At 50.3% G+C, this 21,663-nt stretch overlaps 1 protein-coding gene across 2 annotated transcripts in view; it reads left to right on the forward strand.

Annotated features, from left to right (window-relative positions):
* LOC144829052 (NFX1-type zinc finger-containing protein 1-like) overlaps positions 1-21,663 on the forward strand; it is a 1,360,324-nt gene that overhangs the window by 391,652 nt on the left and 947,009 nt on the right. For both annotated transcript variants that reach the window (XM_078687796.1, XM_078687797.1), the window contains exon 6: positions 13,250-15,040. In XM_078687796.1, coding sequence (XP_078543922.1) covers positions 13,250-15,040 — 1,791 coding nt within the window. The remainder of the gene's footprint in view (positions 1-13,249; positions 15,041-21,663) is intronic.

The raw sequence follows: 21,663 nt of genomic DNA on the forward strand, positions 1-21,663 counted from the left end.
TCAGGCAACATCTCCTTATGTAAGTATAACCCTCTCATGGTGGAGGGCAACTATTTCATTAGGCATAAACCAGGTCACAGGTGCCGTTACCTCAATAACCTCTGCAGCCTATAATCACCTTAGCCTCATCATCAGGCAGTAGTGAAACTCTTTGGGGATCAGGCCACATTTCATTAAGCAAGGCCTGGCGTTAACTGATGTTCCACTCTACCCCTGACAAGGGTTGATTCTACTAAACTTAAGCCCCAGTGGGGTCTTTCAGGGCTTTGGCCCAGTTCCAGCACTCACATGGGCCGAAGGGGGCCAACGTGGCCCAACTATAGTTTCCCCCCTGGGGGAGGGGCGGTTCCGGGGCCTCCTGCTCACTCCTGGGAGGTCCCGCCTCTACTTGGGTCTTCCGCCCTCCCCCGGGGCTTTACCTTTACCCTTCGGCCCTTCCCGGGCCCTGGTGATGGTGCTGGAGTGGGGAGGGCCCAGACTTCTTTCGGGGCCCTCCCGCGGGGTTGCAGGAAGGGAGGGGCTCTCGTTCTCCTCAGAGAGCCCTCCGGTGCTGGCAGGCTGTTCCTGGGCCGTCCCTGGCTTCCCGGCCCGGGAACCAAACGGCAGAAGGCTGGTGGAGGGGCCCGCCCTCAGCGGTGAGTCGTGGAGCGGCTCCCAGGGGTGTGACGACAGCAGCCAATGTCTGCGCGGCGATAGGCGGGGGCACGACCAGTGACGCGGCCGGGCGCCCCGTCATGTGGGGTGAGTGTCCCACCTTCAACGGCCTAGCGCGGCCTACCTCAGCAATACGGCGGCCCTCTCCTTGCAACGAGGGCCGCCGGGACGGAATCAATGGAAGCGGAGGTGGCCACAGGTCAGCGCCGGGCCTCGGCGGGGGTAGAGGGCCTCGGCGGGGCCCAGCAGCGGCGCGAGGCAGCGCCAGTCGCCTCCCGGCCACGCAAAGAGGCTCTCCGAGGACCCGGGCTGCAGCGGTGAGTGGGGGGGTGCAGCGCCACGAAATCCCGGCGCCTAGAGGGGAACAGCGCTTCAGCAGGCGGCAGGGGTGACAGTGCTGAGCTGCGATAGCGCCTGGGGCAATCAGAGTCAGTAACGCCGGCAGGGCAGCAGACCCAGCAGGTCAGGGCTGTGGTAGGTTAACAGTTCAGACAGTGGCAGGACAATTAACAGTCCGGGCAATTCACAGTTCTAGCGCTTAGAAGGGAGCGCCTAACAGCTCAATTCAGGCAAGGTAGGACAGGCAGTTCGTGCAGGACAGGGCAGGGAACCAGGTTGAGGTAAAGGGGCGCAGAGTGGACACAGCCCTGTACCTTGTGGATCCCCAGTGGTCCTGGTGAGCGCAGGTAGACTTCTTCTTGGCGCTTGATGGCTTTGGCGCACTTGTGGATAGTTCCTTGTTTCTTGAAGGGGGGGTTGAGTTGAGGGCTGCTGACAGGACTTCTCAGCAGGTCACTGTAGATGGTCCCTGGGTTCCCCTCCCGCCGGGCCAGATCAATGGGCTAGTTCAGGGTACCTCACTCAACTTGGAAGGCAGCACCTAAGCCCTGTCACTCCCAGTGGCATAGGCCTCTGACTAGGCCCTACCGCCTAAATCTCCTGCGTGGGTCCCCCAGGTCATTGATGCCCCAACTGACTGGAAAGTTTCCCTCCCTTTCTTTTTATAGGCCCAGGTCAGGTGACCACCCTCTAAGGCGGCAAAATCAGGCTCCGCCCCTATTCTAGAAGGTGCCAGGAGCTTCCCTACTCTAACTGTGGGCAGGGAAGGCAGGCTGGAATGGCAACAATGTTTGGGGTCCCAGCCAGCTCCTGGCAACTAGAATGCGCCTTAACAAGACCACGCTGCAGTAGCAGGGGTCTGTGGCAGCCATGTTGCAGGTGGAGAGCACCTGCACCTAGCATTGATTTCAATATTACACAGGGCATATACAACTTTATTACAATGGGGGGACATCCAGAATTCGGGGAAGCGAAAAGCAAAAATTTTTAGGAAAGAGGGCCAAGTCCAACAGTTCAACACACTCATCAAACAATTCAAACATTACACAACTTGGGGTTCACTATCAACTACAGCAAGTTGCATCTCCAGCCCTCTCATATACACCAATATCTGGGGGCTACAATAAACACCTCTACAGCTCTGGCTTATCCCAGTCCAGCCAGGATAACGAGCATTCAAGCCTTAGTTACAAAATTTCAAGACCAACACTCTCTCCCAGCCAAAGTGTTCATGCAACTCATAGGCATGATGGCATCTTGCATTTTTATTGTACCATGTGATAGATTTCAAATGCACCAATTACAAAAATGTCTAGCACATCAGTGGAATCCGGCTCAAGGACAACTTACAGATCTGATGTTGGTGAACAGCCGCACACATCGCTCTCTGCAGTAGTGGAACACCAAAAACCTGTCCAGAGGGCGGCCATTCCTCAAACATGTTCCACAAATAGTACTCACAACAGACGCATCTCTCACAGGATGGGGAGCCCATCTCCTAGACCATACAACTCAGGGAAGACGGACCACTCAACAAAAAGTGCTCCACATCAATCACCTAGAGCTGCTAGCGATATTCCTAGCACTAAAATCTTTCCAAGTTCATGTACATACAAAGCTGTCTTGATCTAGACGTACAACATAACAGCCATGTACTACATACAAAAACAAGGGGGCACACATTCTCTGCAACTATCCCAGCTTGCACAAAACATTTGGAGATGGGCCATTCCACAAAAAATATATCTACTAGGCGAACAGCTTCCAGGAGTTCACAATCAGATTGCAGATCTGTTAAGTCGACAGACACAGCAGTTTCACGAATGGGAACTACATCCACAAGTTCTTCTACCATTTTTCCACAAGTGGGACCAACCAGACATAGATTTTTGCGCCACACACGAAAACGCAAAATGCCCAACTTTCGCCGCCAGGTTTCCACACCCGTTGTCCAAGGGCAATGCGATATGGATGAACTGGTCAGGCAGATTTGCGTACGCTTTTTCACCACTCCCACTAATTCCACTAGTGGTACGCAAGCTCCGACAATGGTCTCTCAAACTAGATGCTTCCATCCAGAATATCATTTGCTATCTACTGCATTTACAAAGATGTAATCTAGCATACTCATCTATACGTTTACATCTTGCAGCACTCGCTGCGTACCTACAAAACAGACAACACTTGTCACTATTTAGAGTCCCTGCAATTAAAGCATTCATGGAAGGACTAAAGAGGATCATTCCTCCTAGGTTACCACCCTCTCCAGTGTGGAACCTCAATATTGTTCTTAACCAGGCTCATGGGACCCCCATTTGAACCTTTACACAAATGTGAACTACAATTCCTCACATGGAAAACAGCTTTCCTAGTTGCCATTAGCTCTCTTAGAAGAGTAAGTAAGTTTCAGCTTTCACTATACAAGAACTATTTTTACAATTACATCTTAACAAAGTGGTCCTCAGAACAAATCCAAGATTCCTTCCTAAGGTAATCACCCCATTTCATCTAAATCAATCAGTGGAGTTACCAGTGTTTTTTCAAACCCCAGACTCGGTAGCAGAAAGAGCTCTACACACCCTAGACGTGAAAAGAGCCCTTCTTTATTACATTGACAGAACTTAGGGCCATATGTATCATGCAAATTCGCAATCGCAAAGGCCGAAATTTGCATAATTTCGGCCTTTGCAAATGCGAATTTGCTAAATGGAATGTATGAAGCAAAACTGGTGAAAAATAAGGAATTGCAAAATTTGGGATTCCTTATTTTGCAATTGCATTTAAGGAATCGCAAATTTTGCGATTCCTTAAATGCAATGTACGTAGCAAAAAAAATTGCAAAATGCCCTTAAGGAATCGCAAATTACCACCAACTTCTAGTTGGTGGTAAGTTGCGAAATCCTTGAAAAATGCACATTTTTGCATTTTTCAAAGTGCCTAAGGGTATGTATGTGCGCCACATGTGCACCCATGCATATTTCAGGGGTGCAACAGGGTGTCCTTTGGACACCCCTCACCCTTGAAATTATTCTCAATTTGCAATTAGTAAATTGCAAATTGCAAATTGAGAATGACTTCCCATTCATTCCCATGGGCCTCCTGGCCCATAGAAATGAATGGGAAAGTATTCCTTAATTGCGATTTGCAATTTGCTAAACGCAATTAAGGAATTCTTAGGAATCGCAAAAAAAATGCGATTTTGTACATACATACCCATTTGCGATTCTCAAATAGCGATTTCCTAAAAATCGCTATATGAGAATCGCAAATGGGTATCTTGATACATATGGCCCCAAATCCTTTCGCAAAACAAAACAATTGTTTGTAGCTTTCTCTCAACCACTCTCAACCACCTCTTAATCTGGTATTGCAAGGTGAATTGTAAAATGTATCCAAATATGCTATCAGAAAGCAAAACGCACACTATCAATTCCTCCTAGGGCGCATTCCACACGCAAATTAGGAGCATATATGGCTTTCTTAGGGAACATTCCCCTAGAATACATATGTAAGGCAGCAACATGGTCTACACCACACATCTTCTCTAAACACTATTGTGTTGATGTAGGCCAAGCTGTCCTCAAAACTCTCTTTCAAACTACTGCAACAGATACAGTGGTCCACCACTAGGGGAGACACTGCTGTATAGTCTATGCTAAGTGTGAGATCTGCAGCTCATATGCCTCGAACGGAAAATGCTGCTTACCAGTATGCATCGGTTCTTGGCATGTAGAGCTGCAGATTCTCACACGCCCACCCGCCCCCCCAGGACCTGTATCTGTTCCAGTTCTATCTTAATTAGATATACACACATGGACATCTTTTTTCTTTCTACTAACTCCATAATTTACCATCATGGCGAAAAACAATCTAAGGATGGAGTTGATGCCCATGCGCACTATCGTCCAAGGGAGGAGTCACCTATCTCGTACTACAAAGACTTCTTCCAAGACGACAACAACATGCAATCATCCGAGCCCAACACCAGATGGCGATCTAATGCTAAGTGTGAGAATCTACAGCTCTACATGCCAAGAACAGATGCATACTGGTAACTAGCATTTTCCTTCGTGTCCTTCTCACCACCACCTAAAGCCAATCCCATATCAAAATCTGGAATTGCAAGGTGGATTGTTAAATGTATTCAAATTTGCTATCACAAAGCAAAACGTACATTATCTATTCCCCCTAAAGTCCACTCTACCCGAAAGATAGGGACTTCAATGGCATTTTTAGGGAACTTTCCCTTAGATGACTTCTGCAAAGCAGCTACATGGTCTACACCGCACACATTCACAAAACACTATTGTGTAGATGTGCAAGCAAAGCAACAGGCTAGTGTGGGCCACGCTGTACTCAAAACACTATTTCAAACTACTGCAGCAGGTACTGGTGGTCGCCGCTAAGGAGGGGTACTGCTATGCAATCTATGCACAGTGTGTGATTTGCAGCTCATATGCCTCGAATGGAAAACGCTACTTACCAGTATGCATTCTTGGCATGTAGAGCTGCAAATCCACTTACGCCTACCCACTTCCCCGGCTACCTTTATCTGTTCCAGTATTATCTTATTTACAAAAACTCCAATCATTTCTCTGCTGGCGAAAAAACAATCTGAAGATGGAGCCGATACCCATGCGCACTATCATCCAAGGGAGGAGTCACCTATCTTGTGACTTCCAAAGACATTTCCAAGGCAAAAACAAGTGCAAACATCCAGGCGCACTACCAGATGGCTTTCTATCTGCAGCTTTACATGCCAAGAACAGATGCATACTGGTAAGTAGCATTTTCCATTTATATTTCAAAATATTTGCAGGAAAGTTCTTTTTTTTTTTTATATAAACTTTTTATTGAAAGAAAGAAAAAACGAAGTACAAGGCAAAAAGAAAACAGTATATATGGACATATGTTCACATAGGAGGACACCTAGGCATAATATCATACAACAGATCAATAGTACATATTGTGGGGAGGGGGCCAGCGGGGAAACAAATTCAAGGATAACAGAAAGCACACAAGACATGGAATGCCGGATCAGGGGGACAGAGGGACTTCGGGGTTGTCCACGAACGGAGGCGCAAATAGATTTCCACGGTACGCGTTCCATTGGCTCCAGATACTATTCCATTTTCTAGGTTTGCCCCTCGCCACATACACAGTCTTCTCTCTGAACATACACCAGTCCATATTCTCCTTCCACACCGATACCGTGGGCGGGCGCTGGGAACCCCACAACTGCGCTACATCTCTTTTGGCAATCATATTCCCCAGGGTCGCCCACAGCGTCTGGGCCACACTATAATCATTCGGCTCCCACACATTCAACAGGCACCGCCTGGCTTCGGGCTGCAGCACCACCCCCGTGACTCTACCCATCACTGCATGCACATTATTCCAGAACTGCACCACCTCCGGACACTCCCAAAGTATATGGAGAAAAGTACCAAGCATCCCAAAACCACGCTTACATAACCCGTCCGAGGAATAACCCATGCGAATCAAGTGCGGACCAGTGATATATACACGATGTAAGATCTTGAGCTGAACAAAACGGAGACCGGCAGGGATCGCGACTTCCTTAGGCGAGGATAATGCAGCTTGCCAATCCTCGTCGTCAAGCTCCAAACCATCGCCGGTCCAGACCTCCCTAAGACGCACTAACAGATCCACTCGGGTGTTGAGCAACTTCTTATATACCAGAGAAATGGTACTGTCGGGGACGTGGCCGTCAAGGAGCCTATCTTCAAGGGGGGAGGACTCGGGGACGACAGTACCTGCAGGGAAAACCGAACTCAAGGCATGGTGAATCTGTGTGTATTGGAAGAATTCCCTGTCGCTCAATTCATATTCTGTCTGTAGTGCCGCAAAGGTCTTGATTTTGCCCTTGACCCAAAGATCGCCCACACAGCTAATACCAATCCTATCCCATTTTTCAAACCCTTTCGTTTTACAGAGACATCCCAACCTTTCAGAAGCATACAAGGGGGTCGCACGAGTCAATCGATCTTCCCAACCCACAGATGCAGTCGCAGCATGCCACACTCGTACAGCAACCTTGGTAGGTCCAGATAAATCCTTGCCCGCCGCCTTGGAGTAGAGCGCCCTCCTGTAGTCCCCGCCCGGTAGCAAATACTTATCCATCTCGAACGCCGGTTTACGAGCGGGCGCATATGTCGCATGATTGATCGCACTCAGTTGCGAGGCCCAATAGTGACGCCTAATATCCGGCAACGCTATACCCCTATCATACCCGGGAAGAGTGAGTTTAGCGAGGGAAATACGCGAACGTCCATCCCAAATTAACCGTCTCTGCAGGCTCTCAACCTCCCTAAAGTAGCTCGCCGGAATAATATCAAACGTATTCTGAAGCGCGTACAAAAACCTCGGCAGGGCCATCATTTTAAAAAGGGCTGCGCGCCCGAGCGGCGATAGCGGCAACCCGCGCCAGCGCTCAACATCAAGTCTCAATCTTTGAAGGGGGGGGAGCAGATTATGTGCGTAGCGAGCCGCAGGGTCTAAAGTTATAAAGATCCCCAGGTACTTGAAGCCCGTCGGAGAGACCCGAATGGGGCATCTGCGAGGCAAGGGAGGGGGACCGCCCGAGAGCACGTATACACAGGATTTAGCCCAGTTGATAACGAGGCCCGAATTTTTCCCAAACGAAGTGAGCACATCGAACAAAACATTAAGAGATTTTCGAGGGGACGTAAGGTACAATAGTATATCATCCGCGTAAAGCGAGACGCGATGCTCAAAGTCCGGGGACAATCGGATCCCCTTAAGCGAGGGCTCCCAGCGCAGCCAGGCAGCCAGCGGCTCAAGGGCGAGTGCGAAAAGCAGTGGTGACAACGGGCAGCCCTGTCGCGTGCCCCTCCCGAGAACAAAGGACGCTGAGACCCGACCATTTACAACCACCTGCGCCAGCGGCTCCGCATACAAAAGTTTCACCCAGCCGATGAACCCGGGGCCGAATCCGAATTTCACAAGAGCGGCCCAGAGATAATGCCACTCAAGAGTATCGAAGGCCATCGTAGCATCCAAAGAAGCCAAGATATCCGGTTCATGGAGTGACGCCACCCTCGCGAGAACACCGTGCAAGCGCCGCAGGTTAAGCGCCGTGTTACGATGCGGGATAAAACCGGACTGATCCGGATGGACCAGGTCGCTGATAACATTCGTCAGGCGGTTAGCTAATACCTTAGCCAGAATTTTCGGTTCAGCGTTTAGAAGCGAGATCGGTCTATAAGAAGAACAGCAAACCTGTGGCTTCGCTTCCTTGTGGTTCACTACGATAGTAGCGAGACGCTGGTCACGTGTAAGGGAGCCAGAGTCGCGGGACTCTAGAAACATATCACGAAGATATGGAGCCAGTTTGTCTGGGCACAGTTTATACAGTTCAATGGGCAGACCTTTTAGTGCCCGAGGCCTTGCCAGAGCAGATCGAACGAATGGCAGTAGCCACCTCTTCAGCCGACAGCGCCGCGTCCATCAGGTCTCTGTCAGCCGCAGACAGTAATATCGCGAAGCAACAAATGAGAGTCAGCCTCCGGTCTGTCAGAGACCGGAGCATACACAGTTCGGAAGTGTTCCGCAAAGCATTCAACAATCGCGGCCGGGTCAGTCACGCACACTCCATCAAGGTTCACAATCACAGGAACTACACGACTCGCCCTTTCTTTCTTGTCCAGCCACGCAATCAATTTACCCGCCTTATCCCCAACATCATACAGTCTGCCCTGCTGTTCCCTGCCCATGACCTTCGCAGCATCAGTAACCAGGGCCTTATAATCTAATTGTTTGAGGCTGAGGGAATGAAGGTTGGCACGGGACACACCGCGCTCCAAGTCACTCTCCAGTGCGGTTATCTCCGCCTCCAGACGAACCACCTCTTCATGCTTACTTTTCTTGGCGGTGGCGATCAAAGATAAGGCCTGCCCACGTATCACAGTCTTAAATGCCTCCCACAACGATACAGAAGTTGACACAGATCCCACATTGTCTACAAAATAATGATCAAGGGATTTCACCAATTCGGAGCGGGTCTTGGGATTGCGAAGAAACCAGGGGTTTATAGGTGCGACCCGTCCCTCATTACTCATGGTAGTATCCATGCTAAGCCAGACTGGGGAGTGGTCGGATATGCCCCGGGCGAGGTGCTTCACCTCCCCAGCAGAGGAGGACAGCGCCGCCGGCAACAGAATATAGTCGAGTCTGGACAGACTTCCATGGGCACCAGAGTGAAAGGTGTATTGCGCCTGATTCGGGTGCAGCAACCTCCAGCAGTCCACCAGACCAAGTGTCTCCAGGAACCCACTTAACCAGGATTGCGACTTGGGGAGATCCCTGGGGGGGTAGCGATCTATGTCACTGGAGACAACCGAATTGAAGTCTCTGCCTATCACCAAAATGCCCTCAGGGAGCCCCAGTACTACACGCCCAAGGTCAGCAAAAGTCGAGGTCTGTAGACCCGGTGGAGCATAGACAGTGACAAATGAGACCGTCCTCCCTCCCATCTACAAGTGAGAGCGGCATAGCGCCCCCTATCGTCAAGAAGCACAGCATCAATTGCCAAGGGGAGGGAGGACCTGACGAGGATACCCACACCCCTAGAACCAGAGGTGAAGCCAGAATGTGCCACCAGACGATACCCTCGCCGATTCATGGCATGGCACGTGTTCCCAACCAGATGCGTTTCCTGCAGCAACACAACATCGGGGGAGAGGCGCCGCAGTAGCTGCAACACCACACCCCGTTTTATCCTATCCCCCAACCCATTGACATTCCAACACATTAGTTTCAACCCACTAACCCCCACCCCAAAAAGATGTGCAGAGTCCACCCCACAACGAACACAATGACCTAATCAAAAAGAAATCCGATACGTTGCCTTGAAAGAAACCCACAAACACCCAAGAACCCCCCCAACCCCCCAACGAGAACCCGTTACAACGCCCCCCACCCTGCACCCCTGCGTTAGACTCAAAAGCCACCCCAACTTGCAGTGTGCCTGTCGCCCCATCATTAGACTAGTCTACGAAAAGAAACCCCTGAGGAGGAAAGAGTCCTACTCCCCCGCCACCCCCGGGTACATAGCAATAGGACACAGTAATAGAAGAAATATCGAACCCAGCCGAATAGTACGTGAATGTTCAGAAATCAGGAAACAAAATGTCACTCTTGTTCCGATACGCCGCCCTCGGCTCCACCCGGATGCCCGGTTGAGTCAGTCTGTTTGGGGAGGGTATCCAGCCAGTCACTAACTCCATCAGGACGATCAAAGAAGAAAGTCCGGTCCTCATATTCGACATGCAGCCTGGTTGGAAAGAGCATTGCGTATTTCAGGCCCAAGTCTCTCAGCCTTCGTTTCACTCCCTGAAACCCCATCCTTTGTCTCTGAACAAGCTGTGTGAAGTCCGGGCAGAAACTCACCGTCGTGTTCTCGAATTTGACGGGGCCACTTACTCTCGAGGCCTGTAGGATGATGTCTCTGTCCCTAAAATTGAAGATCCTGGCGATGATAGGTCTCGGCGTGGCGCCCGACTTCGGCTTTCCGCCCGGCACTCGATGGGCACGTTCCACAGCAAAGAATTTACTCAGGCCTGTGGGGGCCAGGTGGTTCAAGACAATGTCCTCCACGAGAAGATCAGTTGCCGAGGCACCAGAGGTTTCAGGGACCCCAACAAGGCGTATGTTGTTGCGCCGGGCCCGATTTTCAAAATCCTCCAGGCGATGGACCATGAGATCGTTGGAGGAGCGCAAGCGTCCAACTTCCGTCTGCAGATCAGAGACATCAGTCGTGAGGCTAGAAGTCTTCAGGTCCAGAGACTTGACCCTTTCATTGGTCTTCGACAAGTCAGCTCTGATCAAAGTAACATCAACTGCTACAGTGTCTATTTTGAGAGCGAGAGCCTCATATTGCTGACCAATGGAAGTCTGCATGTTGGCAATGGCGCTGTAATCCTTGTGTCCTCAGGATTGAGTATAGAACACTACCACCCCACTTCCGTACCTTGAAATGACGTAACAGAATCAGTGATGCTGTTAACCGAGGTTTATTCACAGCATACAAAGAACATCAGACTAACAAATCCGGAGGAGCGTAGGGGCTGCTGCCCGTCCTTCCAACCGTCCTCTGCACGAATGTCGGTCCCGACACTCTCCAACAGAGGACACCGTGCTAAGCAGTGGCCGACAATGCCACTCGATTGTTTATGGGGGAGTAAGGTTGTTTTCCTGTTTCGTCCTCCGCATTGATGTTACTCCTAACACCAGCCAACGGAGGGCATTTACATGCAAGCCTTTCCCTAGCCCGGTTTCTCCAATCGGTTAGTCTCTTGAAACAAAACAGTGAAGCAAAACAATATTTAGCGTGAGTCACACGCTCGATACCCCTCGAGCAGGGACTGCTGTTGTGAGCGCTTCCTAGCGCGTGTATCCAAGCTCGAAATACCCTCGAGCGGGGACTGCTGTAAGTAGCGCTGTAGCTTGAGTCTCCAGGCTCGATAAACCCTCGAGCGGGGACAGCTGTGAATAGCTCTTTAGCGCGAGTCTCCAGGCTCGATATACCCTCGAGCGGGGACTGCTGTGAATAGCGCTTTAGCGCGAGTCTCCAGACTCGGTATACCCTCGAGCGGGAACTGCTGTGAATATCGCCTTAGCGCGAATCTCCAGGCTCGAAATACCCTCGAGCGGGGACTGCTGTAAATAGCGCTTTAGCGCGAGTCTCCAAGCTCGATTTACCCTCGAGCGGGGACTGCTGTAAGTAGCGCTTTAGCGCGAGTCTCCAGGCTCGATTTACCCTCGAGCGGGGACTGGGGCTGAGAACAACGGTTCTCTCAAAGGAATACGGAACACGCCTCGCGTGCAAACAAGGCCGTGGCACGATACAGGATTCAAGCTCTCACCTTGTTGGAGTTGTCACTTCGGTCCACGAACGGCAATAACTGACGCCTTCCTCTGCGTCCGTTGTGGGCTTTATGCTGTGTGTTTGAATATCGCCGGTACGCCGCTCGGCATTCTGGGTCCCGTAGTTCTCGAACCATGCGCTCTGGGGGTTGTAGTTCCTTCATCTGTCCGTCGGCGCTGTGTCTTCGTTCTGTGTCCTAACAGGCGCCCATGACGTCCTGCAAGGTCAATTCGGCCAACGTAGTCGGATCGTCAGTGGGGCCCTCAAAAGCTCGACTGGCACCACCGGGGGACCCCCTGGGTTGGCTATAGCGATCCATGACGTTGGTTTGAATCGGTCCCCCGCGTAGAGGCGTTTTAGTCTTCCGCTTCTCGTTGTCAGGCCTGGTGGTCATGTTGGATGGGGAGCCCCGAGGGGGCCCGCGAGACCTGGTGAAAATGGCCGCTCAACCCCAGACCACTGCAAATAACGAAGGTGGGCTGAAAGGGCAGAAGCAGCACTCGGCCCAACACCCAAACCCTCAGAACAGTTGGCGTACAGTCAGGTAGCAAAGTTAGGCTGGACCCCGATGGAGGAGCGAGGCAATCACGCAGTCGGAAAAGGCAGCGGCCCAGAAACGAAACCGAAAGTCAACTCAGGGCAACAGGGGAAACCCCTCAGGCCGCTGTTGTTCAATTACTCCCCGGCGTCTTGGTGTGCCAGCTCCCGATGTCGCCGTGGGGCGGGCCTCAAAAACTCCGGTCGGCGTATCTGCGGTTCCCGAAGTCCAACTGAAATTTCGAAAACAGCTTAGGTATCAGCTGAGGTTCGTCTGCAAGAACCCGTGGTCAAAGTCAGGATATCTTTCAGGATATATGCGGAGGGCAGCGAGGGACTCGGGAGCCCTGTGCTTACGCGGCCATCCTGGATGCGCGCGTAGCTCCTCCTCTTGCAGTAAATTTTAAATTATTTATAAAATGTTTGTTTAAGTTTTTATTTTTACTTTACACCTGTGATGCCAAATTATGAATACATATTGTTATCCTAAATTTAGTTTTTTGGGTCATAGTGTGCGTTGACAAATGTAGTCTAAAATGGTATGGGAAAGCAATGTTTTTGTAAAAGTTATTTTTGTAAACTGCTTCTTGAAAAGATGTTTTTGAAAACATATAAATTCACCAAACCTCCTCCATGGTCTCCACGCGAAAATGAAAGTGATCATGTCTAGTTTAAACAATGATATTTGTTTGTATATCAAGAGTGACTCCCTGTGCCTGCAACTGCCTGAATTATAATTTAAATGATGAACAAAAAAATCTGATTTTTTTGTTTGTTTAATGAATGTATATTTTAATTTGTCATTTGCAGGCGAAGGACAGCGAAGCATTTTCCAAGAATATCAGCCAAGAATGGGTATACCTCGTAGCAGAACTAGAAATGTACAAAACGTTTCTGAACTTTCATGTGACTCTGGAAGCCTTGTGAGAAGCAGCATGCTGGGCAGACAAGGAATGACTAAACCAAAATATCCTAGAAACTTTGAAACTAGAGATGGAAGAAGGGGATTTCAGGGTGAACATAAATTGGGCCATAGATCGCTCACAGAAATCTCTATGTTGGAACCCTCAGAGATTGTGATGAAGCTTGCTGCTCCCAGAAGCGGGCTACGGGAGTTCCTTGAACAAAGTGATATCCAAAGTCAACTTATAGAACTTATCCTTGAGGTCCTGCATAAAGCAATTGGATGTAAAAGCAGTCGACAGAACTTGCTCCACCTTCTGGCAAATGTTCAAGACTCTACATTTCTGAAGAAGGTTCTTCCCTTTTACCTCTTGGTTATAGAGCCGGATAGTAAAGAGCAAATGCAGGAAAAGCTGCCATTCATTAGCTATATCCTCACATTACTCCTTGAATTAATTAGCGTTTTTCCATCTAGTTGCGCCATGGAGGTCTCTCTAGTTGATACTTTACTACAGACTGCTGTTGCCAAGCTGCTGTCTAATGGGGTTTCTATTCCTGAAACAACCACAAAGAATATGACCACTCTGCATACATTCTTACAGCATCTCCAAGAGAAGAAGCGTGAAGGCACTCTGAGGTCAGACAGCTATACCTATCTCATGGAGAACCACGAGGGCTCAGATGTGAGTGATTTTCAACATATATCCATCTTTCCAACATATGATGATATTTACTTGGAGGAAAATCCAGTAATGCGCCCCAACATTCTCAATGGATCGTATCCTGGTGCAAATGCTTATCTAGATACTCACTTTCGTCTCTTAAGGGAGGATTTTATTCGGCCACTAAGAGATGGCATCTCTCAGCTTCTAAGCCTACAAGGGAAGGAAATGATGAAGGCAAAATTTAATGATATAAGAGTTTATTTCAGCATTCAAATCCTCATGCCAATCTGCACGCGGACTGGTATTGTTCATCAAGTCAAATTCAGTGTGGAAAACCTCAAGCACGTCCGTTGGGAGAGCTCAAAGCGCCTTTTATTTGGTGCTCTTGTATGCCTCTCCAAAGACAAATTTAAGACAATGCTGTTTGCTACAGTGGCAGACCGAAATGAGAAGGAACTTCTAAAGGGCATCATAACCTTGAATTTTACTGAGGAAAGCCGGCTAAGTCTTGCTGAAATGAAACCAGACAACAACTTCTTGATGGTGGAAACAAATGCCTATTTTGAAGCCTATCGCCATATTTTAGAAGGACTGAAAGAAATGGCCAGCAGTGAAATCCCCCTACAAAAGTACATCGTTCACTGTGAACCCAATGTATCTGCCCCAGCATACTTAGAAAGCAACAGCAAGGCATACAGCTTGAAAGAACTGGTACTGGATCGGTCTCTTGCACTGAGAGAGGTTCATGACAGTAGTGATGATATGAGTGATTCTGAGAGTGGCAGCGATATAGAGGAGGTAGAACTCTCAGATCTCATGGAAAGGCATCTGGGGGATTTTTGCACCAAACAACGTGTTCCACTAATACCTGCATCTAATAGCAGTCTAGTGCAGCCAGTTACAGGATTTGATGTGCTCAATTTTAAGAGTTGGCCTTCTAAAGAGCAACTAAAACTTGACTGTTCTCAGCTAAAAGCCTTTCAGGCGGCATTGACGAAGGAACTTGCCATTATACAGGGTCCTCCTGGAACAGGTAAAGTGAATTTTCCTTCTACTTACAATCACTCATGGTGCATTAAATTTTTGGAAATGCTTCTTTTCCTTTAACATCAGTGCATAGTTTTTCCAGGCGCAGCAAAGCACGAGTAAATGCTCCTGTTGTGGAGCCTCCATTTCAATTCTTCAAAGGAACAGTTCTTTTTAGATTCCACTCTGTAGTGCAGATACAATCCAATCCTATTCTCATCATAAGTGAGCTCGCCCTGTTTTCGGAATACAGCGAGTAGCCTGACAGTGTAAATTTATCTTGCCATTCATATCATGACAATACATGGGAAGGAGTCTGAAAGCTGTCACTGAATCTGTGTCTGATGTGCCCTGTCTACTGGCACAACCTTAACCACACCCTTATCTGTAAAAAATGAAAACATGATTGCTTTTGAGATTTCCCAATCTCTAGTGTGTGTCGAAATATCAATGACAAAAATATTGTTTAATAGTGTGGCCTAGTATTGTTTACAAAAATATCACTCCATATGTAGTAGAATTTATATTACTAACTTGAAATGAGGCAATTTATGTAAATGATAACTGATAGAGACTTCGAGCCGCAGATTCCTTAACGTAGAATTATCCCCAGGCGTGAGACTGGATCTGGAAGATGTTTGCTACAACATCCCTGCGCGCCGGGGGTGGGGGGGATTGGGGGGGAACGGCACCACGCAACTCTGCCCTGACGTTGCTCGTGGGCGTGACATCAGCGAGGTCACATAAGACCCACCCCGGCGCGCAAACGTCAGTTTCCTTCATTTCCGCGTGCAACGCGGATCCGGATTGTGTGCCTTGGCCTGTTTCAGGCCTTTTTTTACGCTTTGCGTTGAGAACAGTGTGCGAATGCCTTCAGGTTTCAAGACGTGTACTTCTTGTACGCGTCAGATGTCGGCGACAGACCCTCACCCTATTTGCAAGGGTGTTTGGGTGAGCACCATGATTCAATGGACTGCCACGCTTGTCAGCATCTTAAGCTGAAGTCCAGGCAAGAGCCCCTGATGAAATTGCTTTCGGCCCGCTTGTCCAGATTGGTCTCGTCCCTGCGTCCGTCCCCTACGTCGGAAGGGTCCAGAAGCCTCTACCTTGTGTTCCAGGGGAGCTGGGATATTCCTGGTGTTCTCCTGTGTTCTGGTTGACAGCTTAGGTCTGTGCTACATGTTTCTCCTCTTTTCTTTGACTGGTCCCACTTCTTTTCGTGGGCGGGGTTGTGCCGCTGGGACGATCCCCCTCTGGGGCTTGTTCTGGGGTTCCCTTGCCCCTCTCTTGGTCTTGCGCTCGACCTGTTCTGGGCACACTGCTTCATTGTAGGTACCGGGTACCTGCTGTGCACGCCTGGTCGTTATGGTCCACCTCCACGGGTCCCGGCGTGTACCTGTGTGCTCCTGTTCCTTGCTCTGCTGGAGCTTTGCTCGTCTGTGTCTTCCTCCTCACGTATGCGCCTCTCGGCTGTGGGGCCATTCCTGCCTTGTCTCCTGTCTCGGGCTGATGCTCGTTTGGCTATTCCCTTTGCTGGGAGTGTTCTCATGGGGCGGGCTCTGTCTCCGTTTCCACCTCATCTGTTTGGATTTGGTGGTGGTTCTTTTCTTCCTTGGCACTCTTTTGGAGCCGTCTGTTCCTCCTGGTTCTCTGGCAGACACACTTTTTGCCCCTCGGGTAGGCTTGTGGTATCCTGGCCTTCCCTTCTCCTTGTTCTTGATTACTTCTGCTTGGTGAGGGTACGGGCTTTCCTGCCTGCCCCCATGACACATCCCCTGTTGGGGCCCTGTGTCCTTCAAAGCTGGTGAGGTTCTCTCGCAGACCCTCCTCCCCTCTGGGTATGGCTAGGGTATCTATTCTACGTTAAGGAATCTGCAGCTAGTAGTCTCTATCAGATGTACAAGTTACTTACCTTCGGTAACAATGTATCTGGTAGAGACAATTCTAGCCTCAGATTCCTTCACGACCCGCCCTTCGACCCTGATCTGCAAGGACCTTCAGTTTGGTCTTCTGCTCTCACCTTCCTCCAGGTGGCTTTGGCTTCAGCAAGTGCCCTTTTTCACTCCTTCCCTGGCGGGATGCTTTGTTCCGTTTATTTTGTTCCGCCCCTTCCTTTCTGGTACTTGGACGGTAAGTTCATGTGTCCTTCTGCATCCCTACACCCTGGTTCTTCCAGTGTGGGGCCTGCTCATAATTTTCTTCCTTTTTCATTGCTTGGGGTTTCTGATTCCTCTGCAGTCTTCTGGGTTGGGGTCTCTTGGCGGTGCCTCAGCCCTTGGCTCCTTACAGAGGTTACAACACTCCTTGATGGTGTTGTCCTGGGGTAATTTATCGTTACTCATCTGTGTAGGAAAATGGGTTTCTGTTGCAGTAACCCCCAACTTTTTACCTGATGACTGAACTTTTCCTTGGTGTGCCCTGGGTCCCTGCCAATCGGGTACCCAGGGCCGATGTTCCTTCCCTAAAAACTGTACTAAAGCCTAAATCCAATTTGCATCTCGGGCCACATGTCAGCCCCTGGTAAATGGTACCCTAGGTACCCAGGGCATTGTGACCAGAGAAGGCCCCTCAGGGCTGCAGCACTTATTGTGCCACCCTTAAGGGCTTTGTACCCTGACACCCACACACTGCCTTGGCAGGCTGAGTGTCTTGGTGCAAAACATAACAGAGAGTTGACATGGCCCACATCCCTGTGTGCCATGCCCACAACACCACTGCCCTGGCATACCTCAGTCACCCCTTTAGCTGGGTGCCCTATGCCAGTGGTGTGGGCACAGGTGCATGAGTCCTGTGCCCCTACAGTGCCCAGGTCCATTCCTGGGCCCTGTAAGTGCAGGGCCCAGGAGTATATGTAGGAGTATATGGTGCTGGGAGGTCGTCATCACGAACTGCACAGCACCATAATGGCTACACTGAAGACTGAGAAGTTTGGTATCAAACTTCTCAGCACATTAAACCCACACGGATGCCAGTGTGGGATTTAATGTAAAATGCACGCCAGAGGGCAACTTAGAGTTGCCCCCTGAACCTAACACACAACCAGCGTCCTGACTGAGAGGCTGCCTAGGCTGCCACACAGCAGACATGCTGCTGGACCCCTGGGTAGAGAGCCCTCCGCTCTCCTGGGCCTGCAACAATGCACATCCTGGGACAAGGTGCTAGGTCTCCTCCCCCAGGATGGGCAGGGGGACCTACAAAGGCATGCCGCCTTTGTGAGCTTCTCCAGGCCACTTTCTGTACTCAGCAACTGGCCCCCACCGGTTCTGAACCCCACTCTTGCGGGAAGACAGGCAGGAAAAGCAAAGGAAGGAAAGGGGGTGTGCCAGCCTCTGCCAACTCTCCCCCTCAGGTACCCTGCTCCTGCTAAACTCCAGTGTCTCCAGCGGACAGCAACCTCGAAAACCCCGGAGGACCTGCCTGCCTTGCTCATGCAAACAAGCAACACCCTTGATGCCAGCCAGGAACCGCGAATCCAGCACACTCTGCGCCCGCCGAGCCCGGCCTGTGCCTTAGTGAACAAAGACCACGAGGACGTCCTCCCGGCGATTGTGTCCTGAAGTCCAGTGCCCAAGGACCCTCCTCGACGCTCCTGATGACGCCTGCAGCCTCACAACAAGGCACCCCTTCAACCGCGACCAGCTGAGGGTAAGATTTCCCGGCGCCCCACGGCCCCCCTTACTTCTCAAAGTGGTGGTCGCACCTGAAGAATCTCCGTCCCCGAGCCTGCAGCCTTTGTTCAACTTCCAGCTTTCCCATTGAATAACATTGGGCAACCGAAGGCCCAAAAGCACCCTGTACCCAACCGCCTGAGTGCCACTGGAAGTGCAGCATCTGTCCTATCCTACTTCCCCACTTGCCCTGTGTAAGTGACCAGGAGCTCAGCTCCCACAGCCGCGTGGCCTGCCTGCTAGCAGCCACCAACCGAAGGCCCCATCCTCCGTAGGATAACATTGGGCCTACTCTCTCTGCACCAGGCTGCCCCTGTGCCACTGAGGGTGTAACAACTGTACTTAAATGACCCTGGGAGACCCCTGAGTCTTACCCCAGATCCTTAACTCAACCAGTCGAGTACTTACCCAATGATCGATAACTTGATGTTCGAGGCATGTGGGCTGCTGAATTCATATCTGTGCATAGATCGCCGCCTAGTGTTGGGTCCGGATGACTGCACCTTGTTGTCCTGGAAGAGTCTTTGAAGTATCACGAGATAGGTGACTCCTCTCCTGGACTACAATGCGCATGGGCATCTTCTCCATCCTCAGATTGTTTTTTCCCGCCATTGGGTTCGGATGTTATTCCTGTGCTCCAACTTCGGAATCGAAACCAAACTTTTCTAAAGTCCAAAATGGCATTCGACTTCGACGGTATTGTTCTCGCTCGGTAATTATTAGCTCGATCGAACTTTCCATCTCGAAACGGTCGTCGACGCGGGCCGTTGGGCCTTTTCGACGCCACGTGGGCCTGCTGTCGATGGAAAGGAGCCCGTTCAAAAGGTGCCCGCAATGCCACTCCAAGTTCCCGCATACTGACAAACACTCAGTATGCAACAAGTGCCTATCACCAGACCATAAGGAAGAAACCTGCCCAGCCTGTGCCCAATTCCGGTCGAAGAAAACCATCCGGATTCGACGGGCCGCTAGGCAAGAGATGCAGCGACAGGCACCAGAACCAGACAACATCTTCGATGATGACCAAGAACTGCCGGAAGCTCCAGATTCGGACCTAGAGATCGTCACCGTCGAGGACTACTCGGACTCCGACGACGAGATCCCACCGGGGCAAATCGTGAGTACACTGCCACCGACACCGATTAGCCCGTTACCGAAGGCTCCAGTCGAGGCATCGCCAAAAGGCCTTAGCCAAGATCCGAAGAAACATTCGCAGGCCCCGCCGTCCGGCTCGGCTCCGAAACCAAAGATAAAGCCTTCAGAGACCCCAGGTCCAAGTAACGTGATCCCAAAGAAGGTTCTCGAACCCAAGAAGGTCATCGACCCGAAGGGCGTCGAAGCAAAAAAGGCCGTACAGCGTAAAGGCGTCGACCCGAAGAAGGCCGTCGACCCAAAGGGCGCCGATCCAAAGAAGGCCGTCGAACCGAAAGGCGCCGAACATAAAAAGGCCGCTGAGCCAAAGAAGCCCACCGAGCCGAAGGGCGCGACCCGAAAAAGGCCGTCGACCCAAAAAAGCCTGCTGTGCCGAAGGTCGCCGAACCAAAGAAGGTCGCCGACGTAAAGGGTGCTGCATCGAAGCCTGTAACCCAGCCGGAGAAGGCTATCGAGCCAAAGTCAAGTACGCCAAAAAGACCAGTCGATCCAAAGAAAACCATTGACTCAGCAAAGGACAGTCAACCGAAAAAACCTGTCGAGCACAAGAAGCGTGTCGAACCGAACAACCCGGTCGATCCGAAATCACTCGTCGACCCGAAGGAAGGGTCCGAGCCGAAAAAGAACAATAAGGCACCGAAAGTCGTCGATTCAGAAGGGGATGTCGACCCAGAGGCGATAGTCAATCCAAAACACACTACGCCAAAGAAGTCAAGGACACAACCACGGACAGTGGAAGAAGAACTCTTCCATCCGGATCCATCTGATGACCAGGCAAAAATATATATTAATCCTGAGACTGGTAAAGTCACAATCCTACACAGGAAGAAGAGACCACTGGACACGGACTCTCATTCCCCCATTCCTCTGAAGAAAAAGGACTTTGGGACTTCTCCCTCTAGACCCTTCATTCCTTTCTATCCCACTATGCCTACTACTCCTTTTGCCCCCTTCTCTCCTTCTCACCATGGGGACAATAAGGGCGACACAGGGGAAGATCCTCAGCATGATTATTATTATCCTGAGGATCCTAACCCCCAAAATGAACCATGGGAAGAGCCAACTGACCCATATGATACACATCCCATCCCTGACGTCCCCTCATACCCAACAAAGCCGTCACCTACTGACGACACTATTGTCTTCAACCAACTAATAGAAAGGGCAGCGCAGTACCACAACGTAGACATGCACAATGACCCTATAGACGAAGACTTCTTATTTGACACTTTCCCTACTTTGGAGAAAAACGTAAGAACACTTCCTATGCTAAAGGGGGTGTTAAAACACGCGCCTGATATATTTAAAGATACAGCCAGAGCCCGCGTAATCAATCCCAGGATTGAAAAGAAATATAGAGCAGCCCCTACAGATCCTGCCTATATCAGAGGTCAGTTACCTTTAGACTCACTAGTAGTGGCTAATGCACCCAAAGGGCCAGCTCACAAACAACAGGGGAGGCTCCTCCTCCTGATAAAGAGTCCAAAATACTAGAGGCCTCTGGTAAAAGGGTAGCATCACAGGCCTCCAATTCATGGAGAATTGCGAATACACAAGCTCTGCTAGCTCGTTACGACAGGGCACACTATGATCAGCTTGAAGGCTTAATGCAACACCTGCCTGAGCCTTTTAAAGCCCAAGCTAATGACCTCATCCAGGAGGGAAAATTTATTACAAATGCCTCCATCAAATGTGCGCTTGACGCAGCGGACACTGCAGCCAGGTCTATTAACACTAGCGTTTTACTACGACGACATGCATGGCTGCGTATTTCGGACTTTAAGACCGAGGTGCAGTCCACCATTCTTAA

This window comes from Lissotriton helveticus, chromosome 4_1 (genome assembly GCF_964261635.1).
Source record: "Lissotriton helveticus chromosome 4_1, aLisHel1.1, whole genome shotgun sequence".
NCBI classification, from domain to species: domain Eukaryota; kingdom Metazoa; phylum Chordata; class Amphibia; order Caudata; family Salamandridae; genus Lissotriton; species Lissotriton helveticus.